General features: G+C 42.8%; 1 protein-coding gene across 2 annotated transcripts in view; it reads right to left on the bottom strand.

The window, feature by feature from the left end:
* ASAP1 (ArfGAP with SH3 domain, ankyrin repeat and PH domain 1) overlaps positions 1-20,901 on the bottom strand; it is a 333,180-nt gene that overhangs the window by 279,438 nt on the left and 32,841 nt on the right. For both annotated transcript variants that reach the window (XM_077809790.1, XM_077809791.1), the window contains exon 2: positions 6,040-6,126. In XM_077809790.1, the coding sequence (XP_077665916.1) occupies positions 6,040-6,098 (59 nt within the window). In that variant the 5' untranslated portion in view covers positions 6,099-6,126. The remainder of the gene's footprint in view (positions 1-6,039; positions 6,127-20,901) is intronic.

Genomic DNA, 20,901 nt, shown 5'->3' with positions numbered 1-20,901 from the left:
TTCAAGCAGCTGACTCAACCTTGTGTGAAAGGTAAGAAAAACGTATTTTAAATACAGCATGTTTATACTTTTAATCTCACATGAAATGCACCATGTACTCACAGTGAAAGGCTACATCTATTTTAAATGTTGAAGCCTACACCACATATTGACATTGGTGCTAATTTGCTATAAGGAAACCTATATGATAAATTGTAAACTGCCTTCACTAAGGAGATTAGGGGATATGACATTTACAAACAAACCTTTGAAATTGTTATTTTTGGCACATAATAATAGGGTACCTTTACAGTCAAAGAAAGCAGCTGTCGCTCTACCTCACATAAACTGTTTATATACAAAAAACAAAAATCTGATCAAAATTCTGATTGACACGATGTGTTTTCGAGTTACAGCATCCAACAGCCTGGCTTGTGGAATACATAAGCTGCCTCAATGTTTTTTTGTTACTCCTGTCTGGCTGTTTTCGATACTGGCATCAGCTGATTTCAATTTTCAAACTGACAACTTCAAGTATTTTTCTTTACTTGGTGTTTAAAATTAGATAAGGAAACATAGGCAACTATCTTGGAAATTACTATTTCAGTTTCAGAGCATATTTTCAGTAATAGCAAGGTAAACAAAAAGGCCCTTTTTACAGTCTTTCAATATTAATAGGATAGGAAAAAAGGATCCATTGTTTTCCCATTATAGATGACATTTTAGTAACATTAAGTTCTGTCATTTTAATACTATGTGTTTATGAAAAAGATCAAATAAAAACAACTGATTACATATTTTGCATGTTGTCCACTTTATCTTTGATATCCTGTGATAGGGGCTTATGCTAATGGTGGATGCCCTCAAATAGCTGTGTCAGAAAGCAGTTGAAAGCAAAAACCCTGAAAACTAAGTAGAGCATTAAGTTACATGAGATTAAGCTGACTAATTTGCTGATTTAGTTGTGCCTTTGTTTTTGGTGTTGTCATGAAAGATCAAGAGTCATACAGACAATTGCATAATGGCATTCCAGACTCATAGTAACAACAAGCAGCAATGGTCTATTCTTTGGATCCTCGGTATCCTGCCAAAATAAAAACAGAGCAAACAGGAACTAACCCCAAGTGGTACCAGGATGATGCCACAGAAGATGTTCCCTTGTTCTTACTGTAGGTGTGTTGAATATTGTATTCTTTGATTGCAGATGCTCCCTTTAAGAAACCCTCTCTAATTCACAGGAAAGATAATTGTGGGATGAGGGGAAAGAGCTTAGATTAAACAGGGCTTTCCCTTACCTTAAAGAATCTATAGAAGATAAAACCCCAGAGTATATTCCCTTGAAGGGCCCTATTTATGAAGGGAAAAAAATCTTGTTAAAGTTGATTGCTGGGAAAACAGCCATGAGTTGAGCTCCTTGGTGTATTTGTCTTCTGGCAAACTTGACCCTTGTCTGGACTGGAGTGCAGATAGTAAACCGCAAAGACCACCTAAGCAGTGACAAGTGCACTGTGGGACAATAGTAGAAGGACTGTCCCTATTGGGATTGTTATGCCTGCAACCACCATAAATTGCAACCCCCCTGCATTGGCGAAGACTAGCACAGCAGGGAGTCGCAAAATGATTACTCTTCCTTGAATCAAATTTGTTCTGAACCATGGTGTGACTGCCCAGGCATTTTGTATGGTGTGGAAAGATGTGCTCGAGCTGGGGAGTTGACGGGGAGAAATGCAAATATTGGTTAGCATGTGTATCAACAAGGCCAGTGAATTGCATTTGCATAATGAAAGGGGAAAATAGTATAACCCTGAATCTGGTCCATTTCCTCTTTGTATTAGAAAGTGATAGCAACAGGTCTTGAAAAAGGGCAGAAGTAGCCAGGCTGAGTTTTCAATATGAGAAACTGTGCTGACTAAAAACAGAGAAAGCTGTGGCACAAATTAACAGGTTTCAGGGCAGCAAGTGCAGTAGGCTTCTCCAGAATAAAAAACTGAAATAGTTCTTCAAACCATATTGCAAACATTTCAGTATTTTCTGTCTGTTACAGAGGGAGTGATTGTGCTACATCCCTATCTAAGCAGATCCCGCAGTCCTGCTGGGGCAATTGAACAAACACTGATGGTAATGCGAGTTTTGGCTGCCTAGAACCTGCAAATTCAGGCCCACATGGAGAGGCAGTGTGGTCACTGGATAAGGGATTGGGCTAAGAGTGTGTCTACACGCCTGCTGGGAAGTGTAATCCCAGCTCATGTAGACATATGCTAGCTCTACTTGAGCTAGCATACTACAAATAACAGTGTGGCTGCGAAAGCACAGGCAATGGCTTGGACTAGCCAGCTGACTACCATCCTGTCCAAGGTCCTTTCGCAGCTAGCTTCAGCTGCCACCCATGCTGCTGTGCCACACTGCTATTTTGAGCAGGATAGGAAAAGCAGAGCTAATGCATGTACATCTACCCGAGTTGGAAATTATACCTCCCAGCTGTAATGCAGACACCCTAAGGTTACATTCTGCATGGCAGCTAGTTGCGTGCTTTCCAGAATGCTAAAAATAGTAGTGTAACCAAGGCAGCCTGGACAGCACCGCAGGTTAGCTAAGTTTAAGCCCACTGGACCCCCGGGTACATACTCGGGTGGCCAGCCCAACTTGCTGTGCTACCTCTGGCTACACTGCTGTTTTCAGTGTGATAGCTCAAGCAAGCCAGTGCTTGCCTCTCTATTCATGTCGGGAAGCATGCTCCCAGCTGCAGCGTAGCCATACCCTAAGAGTCAGGCTGCCTGGTTCTGTTACTGAACTGCTATTTCACCTTGGGCAATGGGGGAAGAGGGATAGCTCAGCGGTTTGAGCATTGGCCTGCTAAACCCAGGGTTGTGAGTTCAATCTTTGAGGGGGTCATTTGGGATCTGGGGCAAAAATTGGGGATTGGCCCTGCTTTGAGCAGGGGGTTGGACTAGATGACCTCCTGAGGTCCCTTCCCACCCTGATATTCTACGATTCTAATTCACTACCTCATACATCAGTTTCTTCACCTGTAAAATGGGGATGTAATAAAATTTAATTCCTGAGTTAAAGTGCTTTGAGATCAACAGATGAAAAATACTATAAGAGTAAAGTCTTATTATTCAGTCATTTTATTATGTTATTTTAAAAATTATGTAACAATGAGAAGCACTCAGGTCAAAGCATTTAAGCACTGCTTGTCTCGGAAAACAAAAGACTCGCAGGCAACTAAAAGGGCTATTTTCCAGATGAAGTTAGTGAGGTGCAGATGTAAGACACAAACTTCATTACAGTTCTAACCAATTCCGACCCAACAGTGGCAGAAGTTGTATTACAGCAGCGTCTCGTGGTTTAATGAAGGTCAGGGCCCCATTGTTCTGGGCTGTACACAAACCCATAGGAAGATGTGTCCTAAATACCTGTTTTTATAAGAACTTATCCCATTAAGACCCCAATCCTGCAAACATTCACATCTGCGGGTCCAATGAGTTCAAGCAGATGAAATCCAAGAGATGGCTTATAGTGTTGAATGAACACACTTGGCTGTTTGCTTAATTTCTTAAACGGCATATCATTATACTGATGATAAAATGAGTCTACAGATATGAGAAAGTATAAGAAAGGCCCCTCCAACCACTTCATTTAATGATATATCTGCATTTCCTTTATATAAACTCTATTTCCAGGAATTTATAACTCTCTAAAAATAGTCACTCCAGACTTGAACTTGGCATACAAAGTTTCAGCTTGGGAGCAATTTTGTTGTTGCTGTTATAAATTTAAAAAAAAAAAAAAAAAATAAATCTGTTTTGTCTGTTTATGTGCAAAACCTGAAGCATTTGAAGCATGCCAGTTTCAGAACACAAAGGTCTGCCATAACTCAGAGGTTTGATTTTAAAATTAAGTCCTGGGTGTTTACAATATAGATGAAGCCATGCTTCTGTTTCTAAACTAGAACAGGGCAGTTGGATAGCTTAGGGCAGAGGTGGGCAAACTACTGGCCACATCTGGCCCGCAGGACCCTCCTGCTGACCCCTGAGCTACTGGCCCAGGAGGCGAGCCCCCGGCCCCTCCCCGGTTGTTCCCCCTCCCCGACAGCTTCAGCTCACTGTGCCACAAGCGCAATGCTCTGGGCAGCAGGGCTGCGAGCTCTTGCAGGGCAGCGCAGCTGCAGAGCTGCAGCCTGACCCGGTGCTCTGTGCTGCGTGGTGGCGTGGCTGGCTCCAGCCTGGTGGCGCGGCTGCCTGTCCTGGTGCTCTGGGCAGCCCGGCTGTAGCGCCACCAGCCACCAGTGCTCCAGGCAGCGCGGTAAGGGGGCAGGGAGCAGCAGGGGTTGGATAGAGGGCAGGGGAGTTCGGGGTGGTAGTCAGGGGGCGGGGGTGTGGATAGGGGTCGGGGCGATCAGAAGGCAGGGAACGGGGGGTTGAATGGGGCAGCGGGGAGCAGTCAGGGGCAGGGGTTCTGGGGGCGGTCAGGGAGAAGGGGTGGTTGGATGGGGCAGGGGTCGGGGGGGGCCAGTCAGGAATGAGAGGAGGGGTTGGATGGGGCGGTGGGGGTCAGTCAGGGGACAGGGAGGGGTGGACAGGGCAGGGGTCCTGGGGGGGCCGTCAGGGGGCGAGAAGCGGGAGGGGGGGTCAGATAGGGGGCAGGGGCCAGGCCACGCCTGGCTGTTTGGGGAGGCACAGCCTCCCCTAACCAGCCCCCCATACAATTTCAGAAACCTGATGTGGCCCTCAGGCCAAAAAGTTTGCCCGCTCTGGCTTAGGGTAAATAAAAGACCCTCAGCTTGGCTGGGGCTTGGGCTTTGAGACTATAAAATTGCAGTGTAGTCAACTGGGTTCAAGTTGGAGCCTGGGCTCTGACACCCTGGAAGGGGGGGAGGGTGGCCTTTGAAACATTAGTTGAAGTTTTTTATGCCTTAATTTTCCTAGCTTTTCATGAAGTAGTTTTTTTTTTTTTTTTTTTTTTAATAGGAATAGTCTGAAATTTGTTTTAAAATTATCCTAAATCCATATCCAACTAGGTATTTTTAAAAGCATGTTATTTACCTGCTAGGCCATGTCAGTTTATTTTTTAAAATCATATGCAGTAGCAAACTTAAAAAAAAAGAAACTGGCATGGCCTAGCAGGTAAATAACATGCTTTTAAAAATACCTAGTTGTATAGCTGTTGTATTTTTTGAAAAATTTTATAAAAATATGGATTTAATCTGATTTTTAGACTGTTCCATTTACCTGTCTGATATGAGATCAGCCAACCCCACTCAGGGCTCTAAAGTAGACTAAAGACTCATGCGTCACAATAGCTGGATCTAGTGAGTGAAGGGAGGCTCAAATTTCAGCCTTAACCCTGAATTTTGTAGTCACTCCTGGGTTCAAGTAAGGATCTCCAGGCAATCTGAATGTAGCTTATTGTAGTTTAATGAAGTACAGTGCAAACTTTAAGACAGAGTACTCACCATTCAGAGACTGAATAAACAAAAGCATATTTAGACAACTGTGTGCTGTTCTACATTCTACGTCACCAAAAGGAATAAGAGTCTGCTCTTTAAAACCCCCACACAAGTCCTAGCAGCACTGCAAACGCCTTGCAGGCTGATTTCAAATGTGTGCTATTTTAAAAGTTAAATGAGCTTTATTTCCCAGATCAGCATGCACTTCACGAGGGACAAACTGCTACTTTTTAGATTCCTTTTGTTAAGCAGCTTTGAAATATCTATACAATGCAAAGTGTAATATTTTATGTATATTAATATTTTCCCTATTGTGTGTTTAAAGTCATAATTGTCTAAAAGGGATTATTGAGTAATGCTTTTGGCCTTCCCCTGAAAAGCACCTTTTGTGATTAGTCCAAACTAGCAAAAAAACAAAAAAGGAAGAATTGTCAAATATTGCAACTGGTATCGCCATGAACCAGCATCTAGGTGTGTGTGTGTGTGTGTGTGTGTGTGTGTGTGTGTGTGTGTGTGTGTGTGTGTGTGTGTGTGTGTGTGTGTGTGTGTTTAAAGGTAGCAAATACTAGAAAACTATTATTTTGACCTAAAATGTCGTTTTGCTTTCTTACCGATTCCATAATGAATCTCTTGAAGAAAAACTTGAAAGCCTGGAGGCTGAAGATCTCATGTCTCATCTGTCACCACAAGAAAACTACCTACACCAGGAGAAAAAGTGAGAAAAGTAATTAATAGTGAACAGAGCTATGGAACTTGCAAGGTCACTTTTTAAAACTTTAAGTTTGAAACAGTGTCCAAAAATCTATGAATGCCTCAGTAACAAGACTCACTGTCAAAAAATTCAACATAAGTTACTTAGTTACTTTGCAATAAATAATTATACTTGTTTTATTGTACTTGATGTTGCAAGTTTCCTCACAAGACACAGACCCATTAGAAAATCATTGAGGCAACATTGGATATTGCTAAGAGAGAGCCTCTTCAGCTTACTGGGAAAAAACTTTATGCATAGAATTTGGCAATTATTTATTTAGCTGTATTGTAGGTGGGGCTGATAGCACTGCATATAATTAAGCTTGCCCGACATTTCCCATTATAAGACCCTGTTTTCGGTTGCTTATAACTTTGCCAGAGTTTAACTCTTTGGGCTGAAATTTTCCAAGCCTGGTGTCTACTGTGGACTGAAATTGGAAATTTTCAGCAAAAACAGTTCAGCCATTTCTAAGAAAGAGATTAGGAAAATTATATTGTTTTACCTTGTGTGACAAAATTCCTCTTCCACCTTGGTGGGTCCTGCACTTTTTGGCAGATTTGCTCGCCTCAGAGGTTCACGGCAGCCCTCAGTTTGGCTGCTTCTGCTAGAGGCTCAAACCTGCCATTCACCCAACTAATCTCATCACTGGCCAGCATAGGGGAAACAGAGAACAATCCCTGCAGTCTCTGTGTCCCACCTAGTGGGTTGGGGACAAGCCAGAGCCCTTTCCAAATTAGATCTTCCCTTCTGATGTTCCTCACAGAGCAGGTCAACTCCTCCTGTATCCGATCAGGAGTTGGGGGGATGGGGGGAACCCAGGCCCGCCCTCTACACCCAGTTCTAGCCCAGGGCCTTATGGATAGCAGCTGTCTACACTGTCCCCTGTATCAACTGTGTGACAGCTACAACTCCCTGGGCTACTTCCCCATGGCATTCCCCCAGCACCTTCTTTATCCTCACTGCAGGATCTTCCTCCTGAAGCCTGATCGCACTTGTACTTTTCAGTCCTCCAGCAGCATACCTTCTCACTCCTTGTGCACCCCCACTAACTGATGGGAAGTCCTTTTTAAACCAGGTGTCCTGGTTAGCCCACCTGACATAATTGATTCTAGTAAGTTCTTAATTGGCTCCAGGTGTCTTAATTAGCTTGCCTGTATTAATTGGATCTGGCAAGTTCCTGATTGCTCTAGGGCAGCCCTTGCTCTGGTCACTCATGGAACAGAAAACTATTAATCCAGAGGCCAGTATATTTGCCTTCTACCAGACTCCTGTACCCCACTGGTCTGGGTCTACCACACTTGTTAAAAAAATTCTTGAGACCTTTGAAAATTTCTAGCACCTCTATGTTTTTGAGTAGACTTGAAATTTGACAGGGGAAGGGGTGGTGGTGGTGATGGCATTTGTGTCAGTAATGTGCTCTGCCTGTGAAAATCTGCCCAAATGTGGCCAAGTTATTACGGTCTGAAAATTCATAATTTGCACATTTAGTAGACATATACTTAACTTTGGCTGCTAAAGTTTCTACATATTGCATCCTTTCTGAGCACCTAATGCTCAAAGCTCCGAGTGCTAGCCAGACTGTGTATGTGCCATCCCCACAGAGTACCCAAGCATGCTCCATCCCCTCACAGTTCCTACCTGTGACAGGACTACACATGTGCCATCCTGGGGCTACAGGGGCTAAGCCAGACTTTCCCTGTAATACCTGTTCCAGGCCTGGGACTGGAATTGAGAGCAGAGAGTCTGTCTCTTCTGTGCTCTCAGTGACACCTCCCACTCCACCTGCACTCAGGAATGTGGAGGAGGAACCATCTGATTTGATTGTTGAGGGGACAAAAGCCAGATCAGGGGAGGAGGAAAAGGAGCAGACTGGGACAATGTGGCTAGTGAGACTTGGAGTTTGGGCGGGCGGAGAAGAGACTGGGACTGGATGGACAGAGAGACTGGGACAAGAAGCCAGGGAGGAGGTAGAAACTGAGGTTAGATGAGAAGCCTGAAGGGCAAAATAGGTCTGGGACCTAGCTGTAGGAGAAGGAGGAGGAAGAGGAAAGACAGATCTGATGTGAAGCCAAGAGAGGGGAACTAGGACTTGCTTGGCAAGGAGAATGGGACTGTGTGGGGAAGGAAAATGAGACTTGGACATGGAGCCAGGATACGGAAGAAACAGGGACAGGTTGAAGGGAACAGGGCAGAAACAGTCAAGCTTGCAGGGAAACAGGATGAATCTGTGCCCACTAGAGTGCACTCCCCTTCAAAATCTGGAACGGAAGCCAAAAATTCCGGCGTCTCACCCTTCCCCTGGTGACGTAAAATATTTCTGAAACCCACTGACAAAGTGTGTGTCTCCTCCCCCTTTAGTGCTACCAGTTACTCCATTAGCTCAAGTGGCAGAGGTCAGCGTGGTGGAAATAAAGATTCCAATCTTGCCTATGGAACATGCTTATCAGTATGATGCCACATGATGGAATTTCTCCAGGGGGGTGGGGGTTCAGTTTGCTTTTTTAAAAACTTGGCGAATGTTAAAATAAAGTTAAAAGAGCATTTAAATTGTGAAGTCAAGTTCTCAAAAATTAAGAAATGCCACATTTAAGGTAGCCAGTGCCGCCTTGGTCCCCTTGTGCATATGCATTATGGTACCCTTTAACTGCTTGATCATAAATATACTTTCTTCATTCAGTGAGTCTCCTTTTTTTAAGCACTCCTCCCAGTTTATTGTCACCTGCAAACTTGCTGAGGGTGCAATCCACGCCATCCTCCAGTTCATTAATGAAGGTATTGAACAAAACCAGCCCCAGGACTTGGGGCACTCCGCTTGATACCGGCTGCCAACTAGACATGGAGCCATTGATCACTACCCGTTGAACCCAACGATCTAGCCAGATTTCTATCCACCTTAGAGTCCATTCATCCAGCCCATACTTCTTTAACTTGCTGGCAAGAATACTGTGGGAGACCACATCAAAAGCTTTGCTAAAGTCAAGGAATAACACGTCCACTGCTTTCCCCTCATCCACAGAGCCAGTTATCTCATCATAGAAGGCAATTAGATTAGTCAGGCATGACTTGCCCTTGGTGAACCCATGCTGACTGTTCCTGATCACTTTCTTCTCTAGTGCTTCAGAATTGATTCTTTGAGGACCTGCTCCATGATTTTTCCAGGGACTGAGGTGAGGCTGACTAGCCTGTAGTTCCCCGGATCCTCCTTCTTCCCTTTTTTAAAGATGGGCACTACATTAGCTTTTTTCCAGTCGTCTGAGACTTCCCCCGATTGCCATGAGTTTTCAAAGATAATGGCCAATGGCTCTGCAATCCCATCCACCAACTCCTTCAGCACTCTCGGATGCAGTGCATCTGGCCCCATGGACTTGTGCTCGTCCAGCTTTTTTAAATAGTCCCCGAACCACTTCTTTCTCCACAGAGGGCTGGTCACCTCCTCCCCATGCTGTGCTGCCCAGTGCAGTAGTCTGGGAGCTGACCTTGTTCGTGAAGACAGAGTCAAAAAAAGCATTGAGTACATTAGCTTTTTCCACATCCTCTGTCACTAGGTTGCCTCCCTCATTCAGTAAGGGGCACACAATTTCCTTGACTTTTTTCTTATTGCTAACAGACCTGAAGAAACCGTTCTTGTTACTCTTAACATCTCTTGCTAGCTGTAACTCCAAGTGTGATTTGGCCTTCCTGATTTCACTCCTGCATGCCTGAGCAATATTTTTATACTCCTCCCTGGTCATTTGTCCAATCTTCCACTTCTTGTAAGCTTCTATTTTGTGTTTAAGATCAGCAAGGATTTCATTGTTAAGCCAAGCTGGTCGCCTGCCATATTTACTATTCTTTCTACATCGGGATGGTTTGTCCCTGTAACCTCGATAAGGATTCTTTAAAATACAGCCAGCTCTCCTGGACTCCTTTCCCCCTCATGTTATTCTCCCAGGGGATCCTGCCCATCAGTTCCCTGAGGGAGTCAAAGTCTGCTTTTCTAAAGTCCAGGGTCCATATTCTGCTGCTCTCCTTTCTTCCTTGTGTCAGGATCCTGAACTCGACCATCTCATGGTCACTGCCTCCCAGGTTCCCATCCACTTTTGCTTCCCCTACTAATTCTTCCCGGTTTGTGAGCAGCAGGTCAAGAAGAGCTCTGCCCCTAGTTGGTTCCTCCAGCACTGGCACAAGGAAATTGTCCCCTACACTTTCCAAAAACTTCCTGGATTGTCTGTGCACCGCTGTATTGTTCTCCCAGCAGATATAAGGGTGATTGAAGTCTCCCATGAGAACCAGGGCCTGCAATCGAGTAAATTCCATTAGTCGCCGGAAGAAAGCCTCGTCTACCTCATCCCTCTGGTCTGGTGATCTATAGCAGACTCCCACCACGACATCACCCTTGTTGCTCACACTTCTAAACTTAATCCAGAGACTCTCAGGTTTTTCTGAAGTTTCATACCGGAGATCTGAGCAGTCATACTGCTCTCTTACATACAATGCAACTCCCCCATCTTTTCTGCCCTGAATGTCCTTCCTGAACAGTTTATAGCCATCCATGACAGTACTCCAGTCATATGAGTTATCCCACCAAGTCTCTGTTGTTCCTATCACATCATAATTCTTTGACTGTGCCAGGACTTCCAGTTCTCCCTGCTTATTTCCCAGGCTTCTTGCATTTGTGTATAGGCACTTAAGATAACTCGCTGATCGTCCCACTTTCTCAGTATGAGGCAGGAGCCCTCCCATCTTACACTCTCCTGCTTGTGCTTCCTCCCAGTATCCCACTTCCCCACTTACCTCAGGGCTTTGGTCTCCTTCTCCCAGTGAACCTAGTTTAAAGCCCTCTTCACTAGGTTAGCCAGCCTGCTTGCGAAGATGCTTTTCCCTCTCTTCGTTAGGTGGAGCCTGTCTCTGCCTGGCTCTCCTCCTTCTTGGAACACCATCCCATGGTCAAAGAATCCAAAGCCTTCTCTCCGACACCACCTGTGTAGCCATTCGTTGACTTCCATGATTCGACGGTCTCTACCCAGGCCTTTTCCTTCCACAGGGAGGATGGACAAGAACACCATTTGCGCCTCAAACTCCTTTATCCTTCTTCCCAGAGCCACATAGTCCACAGTGATCCGCTCAAGGTCATTCTTGGCAGTATCATTGGTGCCCACGTGGAGAAGTAGGAAGGGGTAGCGATCTGAGGACTTGATGAGTCTTGGCAGTCTCTCCGTCACATCGTGAATCCTAGCTCCTGGCAAGCAGCAGACTTCTCGGTTTTCCCCGGTCGGGGCAGCAGATAGATGACTCAGTCCCTGAGGAGGGAGTCCCCAACCACCACCACCTGCCTCCTTCTCTTGGGAGCGGTGGTCATGGAACTCCCTTCCCTAAGACAGTGCATCTCATGCCTTCCAACCGGTGGAGTTTCCTTCTGCTTCCTTCCCTCAGATGTATCATCTAGTCCACTATCCGCATTAGTACCTGTGGAGAGAACATGAAAATGGTTGCTTACCTGTATCTGCATTGCTGGTACATGGACGCTCGCCTTTCTTCTTCTGGAGGTCACATACTGCCAAATTTCTTCACCGTCCTTCTGTCCCCGCTGCGCAGCCTGTTCTGAATCTTCAGAATCTTGTGCCCATAGAGCATATCCTGACGTCTGTCCAGGAAATCTTCAGTTTCTCTTTTGCAATGCAGGGTTGATACTTGTTTCTCCAGACCTTGAACCTTCTCTTCCAATAAGAGCTTGGCGCAAGGGAGGAAAAACAGTGCAGTGGATAAGGCATTAGTCTAGAGGCTTGGGAGACCCTTGTTCATCTGCCATAGACTTCCTGTGTGACTTTGCGCAAATCAGTTTGGGTCAGATTCACAAAGGTATGTATGTGCTTACATGCCCTGGATAGCTAGACAACAATAATGGCTAAGGGGAGACATGATCACAGTCGACAAGTATCTGAGGGACTCTGATTCCAAGAAGAGGAGGAGGATTGCTCAAGGAGAGATGAAAGAAGGGACCGTAACTAAGTGAAATGGAATGATATTAAAAAGATAAACTAAGACTTCATACCAGTTAAGATGTACTAATGACAATAGTAATTCCATTAGGACCCAATTCAGGAAAGCAATTAAGCATTTACCTAACTTTAAATACAAATAATTTGATTGAAATCAATGGTACTACTTACATGCCTTGCTAAATCAAGGTCTTAGACTCTAGATCATAGGATAGTCTTCCAACTGAAGTGGTGGTGGTCCTGTCCTTTGAGGCAGTTAGATTTGATCAAGTAGTAGAAAATACAGATGAATTATAAGACTGGAATATAAAAATTGAGAGGCCATGCCAAGTGTATGCAGTGGTAGTCATGAAAGAAGCTTTGGGATTGTGTGTAGGAGAGAAAAGGATCAAGAAATATGTTTCTACGCTTCGGTTATGTGCATTTGAGGTTGTTTACAATCCATGTGTTATCATCCATACGTAATTTAATTACTTGCTCTGGATTTTTTTTCCTTCAAAAATAATACAGAACTCAAACATCATATATACTTTGCACCTCTAATTAATATTTTAGGGCAAATATTAACCAGCCTATTTTCATGGAATGTTTGAACTAAGTTAACCTAAGTATAAAAACTGAAACAAGCAAATGTTAATATTGTTTCTACAGTCACTGATGTAACAATAATAGTAGTTGTACACCACCAGGCTGAAAATCAACTCCCTTTATGTCCAAACAATAGAGTGAATCACAGAATTCTGACCTTGATATATAATGTGATCATGTTGTAATTATAGCCCTTGTACTTTGGGTATAAACAGACTACATTATCAGTAAATGCTGGGAAGTACTGCTTCTTCCTGCAATTTACAGAAAACGACTGGGGTGATAGTATGAAAACTATGAAGCTTTAAGATAATACAGGAGAGAAAAAATCTTATTTTCTGCAAATGAAAAAAAAAAATAAGCTGGTTATTTGAACTACATGGAACCAGCTTATTGTTGGCACCTAAATTCTGTAGAAGAGCATGGCTTACAAATTTAAAGATTACAAAAATATATATAATTCATAAAGGTCAGTGCTGCTATTTTCATGTCCAAAGCAAAGAATTAAATCCTCAATCCATGTCACAGCTCACATGTTCTCGAATGGCAGTGTGATGAAAGAAAATTCCTTTTATTTCATGGCAAAATCTGCCATAAATTTGTTCTCTTTGTGTCCCCTCAGTGCAAGCCAGGATAGATATAACAAACAGATGTTCTTCAGCGTCACCTTAATCTCTGATTTGGATAACACTACTAGCATGCACTCTGATGTATTTTACTGAGGCAGAGACAGGAGTATTTGTGGGGAGTACAAGTGACCTTGGACCTGATTTTCAGAAGTCCTGCACACCTAGCAGCTCCAGTCTGACCTCAAATGCAAACGTGAGTGCTCAGCACTTTGTACAAATCAAAATCTTCAATTAATTTGCACACTGCTGAATACTGAATAATTAAAATAAATAATAATAAAATCATCATTATCACTTTCCTGAAAACAAGGCAGTACATGAAGTTCTCAGTTGGAAAGTCTATTCTCCCCTGGATGGGCACACACAGCTCCCTTTAATGTTAATTGCTATTTGAACAGTGGTAGTTGAGCAGTTTCTGGAGGCTTCTGGTCTGACTGGCCGTCCTTTCTGCCTGATGTCAGATAATCCAATAAGAACTCTGATCACAGGGCCACTCCCAAAGTCCCTGCTCTGATGCATTCAGGACAGCAACGGGGAGCACGCAGCAACAGGAAAAATGGTTTGGGAGCCACTGTTCCCTTTGCACAAATGCTCCCTGATGGTGCAATAAAGAAGCTGTTCCCAAGAAGAAGAAGAGATCCCACCAATGAACGAAGTGGAAAAATGGAAAAAAAGAGAAAAACAGTGCTGGGAGGCAGGTTATATTATTCATAGATTCAGAGACCACCCGTGCCTGCCAATAGTGGGGTTGGGGAGAGTGAGGGCAGCTGGCAATATTCAGCAATATTACTGAGCATGCTCACTCCATGTACAAGCCAAGCAGCAAATCTGCAAGAAGCATGTGATCCTGCATGCTCCCCCCCCACGTCTTGCCTCTATGTGGACTATAAAGCCAGAAGGGACCATTCTTATCTTGTCTGACCCCCTGCATAACACAGGCCATAGGACTTCCCTAATGTAATTCCTGTTTGAACTAGGGTATATCTTTTAGAAAAAAACCCAATCTTGATTTAAAAATTCCAGTGATGGAGAATCCACCAGAACCCTTTGTAAGTTGTTACAATGGTCAAGTACCCTCACTGTTAAAAATGTGCACCTTATTTCTAACCTGAATTTATCTAGTTTCAACTTCCAGCCATTGTATCTGTTGTTAAGCCTTTGTCTGTTAGAATGAAGAGCCCTGTATTATAAAATTTCTGTTCCCCATGTAGGTATTTACAGGCATTTTTAAGTTAACAGCTCTGGATAACTAGTATTTGAAAGTTGTAATTGAGCTGTCCAAGGTAGGACGGTTAATATTGATTTTCAATAACTCTTGGAACATTAGGGAACTTCCAGAAGACTTTAAGAGAGCTAATGGTGTGCCAAAATTTTAAAAGGTTAAATATGACAACCCAGGTAATTACACGCCTGTTAGCTTGACAGTGATTCCAGGCAAAATAATGGAATGGTTGACATGGGACCTGATTAATAAGGAATTAAATAAAATTAATGCCAATCAACATGGGTTTATGCAAAATAGATCTTGTCAAAGTAACAATGTAACTGAACTTCTAGTAAAAAGGAAAAAAGAGTACTTGTGGCACCTTAGAGACTAACAAATTTATTTGAGCATAAGCTTTCGTGAGGTACTGGCTGTAGCTCACGAAAGCTTATGCTCAAATAAATTTGTTAGTCTCTAAGGTGCCACAAGTGCCCCTTTTCATTTTGCAGATACAGACTAACATGGCTGCTACTCTGAAACCTGAACTTCTAATATCACCTAAAAAGTGTTGATGTCATATCCTGAGATTTCTGTAACTCATTTGACTTAGTGCCATATAACATTTTGATTAAGAAACTAGAACAATACAGATTTGACATGGTGCACATTAAATGAACTAAAACTAGGCTGACAGAGCAAACTTTAGTAGCTATTTTTTAACATCCTCAGTTACTTTTGGAATGGAGAGTACTTCATCATCAGCATACAATATTAAGGAGTCTCAAAAAGACGCAAAATAACCCCAGAGGGCATTCTGACACTACAGTGTGATGCATGCATCATCATTAGCCAAAACATGGTTTTGAGACATCAGTACAGTATTACAACATATATTGTATTGAAATGTCAGGGTGTTCAACTGCAGTTGGGTTTTTCTGCAATTCCATTCAAAGACAGATTTGCTCAAGGACTCAGATATATAACAAAGATCCATATAATTATCTAGAGAAATGGACTCTCCCACTCTTGAAAAGCAAGTGCCATTGCCTTCCGCTATTTGTCTGATGGTTTCAGGATGGTTGTATCCATCCACAACTTAAATCTCTTTTTGATATACATAAGAATTATTTTCTTCAACCTATCCCTACTCTATCCTTCAGCTATTTCTTGGGCTCACAGAAGCGTTTTCATTTTGTTGGAGGCAGAAGCTCATCAGTATGTCTGCTTCCTTTCTTTAAATCTCTGAAGCGCTTTCATTAATCTCATGAATGGCACTTTATATATGTGATGACAAGGCTGCCATCAGCAATCCAATATTTTAAGTAACTTAGAATTCACTTTTTATATCCAATGAGAGGTTAATAATAAATCAGGATGTTTCCCCTCCGTCAAGCTGTCTTGGAGTGGCTCATGACCGTGAGTGCCAACCTCAGGGCAGACTGTTAGGAAGCAGAGCACAAACCCCAAATTGGTTGTGTGTTCTATAATTAGATTTCACCAGCCAAGTGTGATACTTCTCAAGCTCTGTAACAGCCTTAACATGGAGTCACAGGAAGTTCCCTTGGGTACTCCAATCTGTCTTGCCACCTAGGCAAGCTTGTGTTTGTGCTAGATGGCCCTTACACCAAAAAAAAAAAATCAATCACCACAATATTCAGGTTACTTCCAGTAGCAAGGATCAGTCACTTATCCCAGGTCATTATCTTTCAAAGACAAGACTTGTAGCCAATCCTATAATAAATTACCTAAAGATTTATTAACTAGGAAAAAGAAATGAGAGTTATTTACAAGATTAAAGCAAGTAAACATATATTACATAAATGAGTGACAGTCTTAGGTTTCAAGAAGTAATAGAAGCTGCTGTAATGAGCAAACTCTATATGTCCTTTAGGACTACCCAAGCTAAACAGCTGGGGGGATCCTTTGCATACGCTTAGAAATCTTGTCCTCTTCCTAAAGTCCATGCAGCATAGGGTAACAATTTCTTCTTAGTCCCTTCCTACAGAGCTCAAGCTGATGGGACAAGTGTTTGTGCATGTCTCCTCTTCATAGGTGGTGGGGAGCAATCAACAAGTCTTTTGTCCACTGATGTTCCACAATGGCTTCTCTGGTGTATAGGGGGCCTTCCTTTATTAGAGAGGAGATGACAATTCTAGTGGCAGACTAGTGTTTCACAGTTGGTAATGCTTCTCTCCTGATGGTGGGGGTTTACAGTTTTAAAACAAACACCTCTTATAGTTACAGAGCAGACACTTACTCTTACTTATAACATCTGTACCCCATGTTATCAGGTTATATTTAATAAATGCAGCATCCTACACGCATTTCATAAAGGCTAACCATTAAATACATTCTTATAACTATCTGTTTTAACAATACTAATATGCAGGTGAGCCAGACTGGTTTCCAGCTATGCATTTGTCAGTGTTCAGTGAAGCCTAACGGCCTTGGCAAGAGATAACACCTGCTCTGCCAGAATCACCCTCTACCATGGTCAGGCCAATAACAGTATAATGATTTACTCCATGTAGAGTCTGTAGAAAATAGGCCTGCATACTCTACATGCATTGTAGATGAATACCACCAACCTGGATGTTGCATAACTTCCCCCACTGATTTGTAATATTAAAACAGATATGGGCTGAATTCAATAGTAGTAATTTCCTAAGTGTCTTTGTGGGACAGACATTATAAAAATTAGAGCCAATTAGAGCCATCTGCAGCCACGTACAAGGTAATTTTGCTCCCTTATGAAAAATTAGGGGAGTCTGAATTGCAGGTTCCCATGGTCCTCCTGCCGTGACATTTTTACTCTGTGACAGCAGCTCTGCAATGAAGCAAACTACATATTTCTGCCCTCAGCTCCCACTATTTAAGTGCTAATATGGTCCCCACATTGCCACACTATTTGAACACCCCACAAATATTAATGAATGTATCCTCACAAAGGCCCCCTTTGAAGTACAGAAGTATTATCCCTAATTAATCTCCAGGGAGTTCAAGGTCACACAAGGAGCCTGTAACAGAACCAGGAACGGAACCCAGATTTCCTCACACTTAGGCTATGTTTACACTACAGCAGCTGCGCCAATGCTCTAAGCCGATAGGAGAGACCTCTCCTATCGGTGTAATAACACCTATCTCTGTGAGAGGTGTTAGCTATGTCATTAGGAGAAGCTCTCCCACTGACATAGTGCTGTCCACACCATTTAGGTCGGTATAAGGTATGTTCCTTGGGGGTGTGGATTTTTCACACCTCTGAGCGATGTAAGTTATATCAAAGTAATTTGTAGTGTAGATCTAGCCTTAACCACAGGACCATATTTTGACTACACCCATGCTTGTGTATTACACTCTGCCAACCCATTCTACCTCTCTGAGCCTTCTCCCACTAGCATCTGTCTCTTTTTCATGCTGCCCCCTAGGTCTCCCTCCTCCTGTTTGTCAACCAATTCCACTCTCCTACTTGGAATCCCACCTAGAATCGCACATCTTTTGGATAGCTTTATATTGCTGACCATCCTCCCTTTTTATATACATACAAAAACTGTAGTGTTATATGATATCTATACCCCCCAAATTCCTGGTAATACAAAACATGTGGCAGACAAACAAAAGACAGTTTTTACATCCCTTCTGCCCTCTTCTTTGTGTCTGTGCCCAACCTTATGTTGAGTTTTCCCCTACACCATGACTAGTCCCCTTGAAATCAAAGTGAGTACTTGTACAGTAAGATATGAATCAACTTAAGTAAGGAAAACATAATGAGGCTCTTAGAGCCTGATCCAAACTCTTTCAAAGTCAACAAGAGCCTTTACATTGACGTCTATGGACTCTGAGTCAGGCTTTTAGATTGTAAGCACTCTGGGGCAGGGACCTCTCATATCTGTCTGTAAAGAGCCATGCACACATGATGCTGTAGTAATAAATAAATAAATAGTAATGCATTATAAAGCAGGTTTCAAGTGCCTTTAGCCATTCCTTAACCTCTAGTAATCCCTGTCTCCACCTTCCCTGCAACCTTCAGAACCACTCCAAGTAGCTGACGATGACATGAGAAACATGTAGTGTTTTCACAGAGGCAAGAGTAGGGGTTTAGAAAATCAAAATGGGACACCATAACAGAATTTCTGACTGTCCAAGCCAAAAAGCAATTGTTCCATTGCATATAACTTTGGGATATCTTCGCGCTTTCATATCAACTAATCTAGACAGCTAATATTTCAGACTTAACGTTAATTCCTATTTAAGTTATTAGTCTCCCCCCGCAGTGGAAAAAACACATGTATATATTTAAAGTAACCTTTGGACTAAGATCAAACATTGAATGCTTCAACCCCCAAAGAAAATCTTTTCAGAAAATTATGGAGAAATTTAACAAAAAAATGTATAAAGGAACTTCCATACCAATCTTATCTATAGGATGCACTACCATGAATGCTATATTATGCATCTCCATCTGAATGATATTGGGAGGCTTAGTTCATTGATGTTTGGAAGAGCTTTGATCTTCTTGGATGAGAGTTGTTACATGAATATAAAATATTACAAAGTAACATATTGTAGATTATAAAAGTTTTCTTTTTGCCAGGGGAGTAATGAATTCCATTATTTTCATGGTTTTGACATTTGGGAGTTTTTGTTGGTAGGTAGATAAGATAGGATAGTAAACAGCTGAACTAAATGCCACTCAGAACCTTAAGAGCTGCCAAGTTAAATCTTGGGCTACATAGGGGCTGGGGACTAGAAAAGAGAAATCATTTCAGTATACACTTACTCACATCAAGCAGCACACTGCTGCTGTACAAGAAGTCCCGTGGATGACCGTGAGATTTCTTCTGTGATTAAGTGTTCATCTGTGTCACTAGAGGGATCACAAAATGTGGACCTTAAGGGAGCCTGCATAAGACCCAATTTATCAGTGTACTAACGCCTACCTTAAAGCATGTATGTCGTCCCATTGAGTTCAGTAAGAAGATTATTATACACTATGCATTGTGAGCTAGCTGTGTTTGTAGAGTGTGTGTGTGGTGGGAATCCTTTAGGCCTCCCTAACCCTGCTGTGGAAGTGGAGTCCAGCTGCTTGTGCTGAATCTGTGCATAGCTGACAAATGCCAATATTTAAAAAAGAAAAAATCCTGGAATGTATGGAAGCATGTATGGGACAAGACAGAGCAGGTTAAAAGGTAAATGCAATTAACCTTATAGGCTGCATATGGAGGAAAGCAAATGGAAGATGAAGTTCAGCTCGGAAGAAGCAGGTTGGGTCTGCATAAAGAGATGAAGCTGTGACCAGAAAGAGGCTGAGGCTGGAGGCTGACCAGAGCTGGAAACACAGGCTGAGAGGGAAAGGTTAGAGGTTACGTAGGGAAAATATGGGAGAAGCAGAAAGGGATGAGGTGTGGCTTCAGATTTGGAAGAAGAAAATAAAAAGAATAGAAATATCAGTATTTGAAGACTACATGGCTCTGGGAAGGAGGATAAAAGAGTTTGGGATGCAAGTGGTATTCTCATTCATCTTCCCTGTTGAAGAAAAGGCCTGGGCAGGGACTGTCAAATCGTGGAAGTAAATGCATGGCTATGCAGGTGGTGTTGGCAAAAGGGCTTTGGCTTCTTTGACAATAAGCTGATGTTCCAGGAAAGAGGATTACTGTGCTGGGATAGGTAGCATCTATCAAATACTGGGAAGAACATCTTTGGACGTCGTCTGGCTAACCTGATAAGGAGAGCTTTAAACTAGGTCTTATGGGGAATGGTGACAAAAATCCAGCCAGTGCGCATCTAGGCTTAAGTAATGAAATCAAGGGGAAGGGCTTAAGTTCTGGAGAAGGGACTAGAAATCACAACCACATTAAAGAGGCAAGAAGAAAAGCAACAGGACAGTCTGCAAAATATCTTTGATGCCTATATACCAATGCAAGGAGTATGGAGAACAGGCAGGATGAACTGGAAGTCATGGTATTTGAAGAAAATCAGTTATGACTTATTGGCACTTCAGAGACTTGGTGGGACTACTCCCATGATTGGAGTACCAGCATTGAGAGAAATAGCTTGTTCCAGAAGGATAGGTATGGGGAAAAAAGGAGGAAGCATTGTGCTGTACACCAAGAATGCATACACTTGCTCCGAGGTCCAAGAGGAAGTGAGCGACAGACCTAATCAGAGTCTCTGGGTGAGGATAAAAAGGGAAAAGAATAATAGTGATGTCATGGTGTGGGGGGGTCTATTATAGACTACCAAATCAAGAAGAGGAAGTGGACGGGGCATTCTACAAGTTGGTAACAAGATAGCTAACACACATGAGCTAGTATTAATGGGGG

Source organism: Eretmochelys imbricata, chromosome 2 (assembly GCF_965152235.1).
Source record: "Eretmochelys imbricata isolate rEreImb1 chromosome 2, rEreImb1.hap1, whole genome shotgun sequence".
In the NCBI taxonomy this organism is placed as follows: domain Eukaryota; kingdom Metazoa; phylum Chordata; order Testudines; family Cheloniidae; genus Eretmochelys; species Eretmochelys imbricata.
Note: the sequence above shows the minus strand (reverse complement) of the source record. Positions and strands in the feature narration are given on the sequence as shown.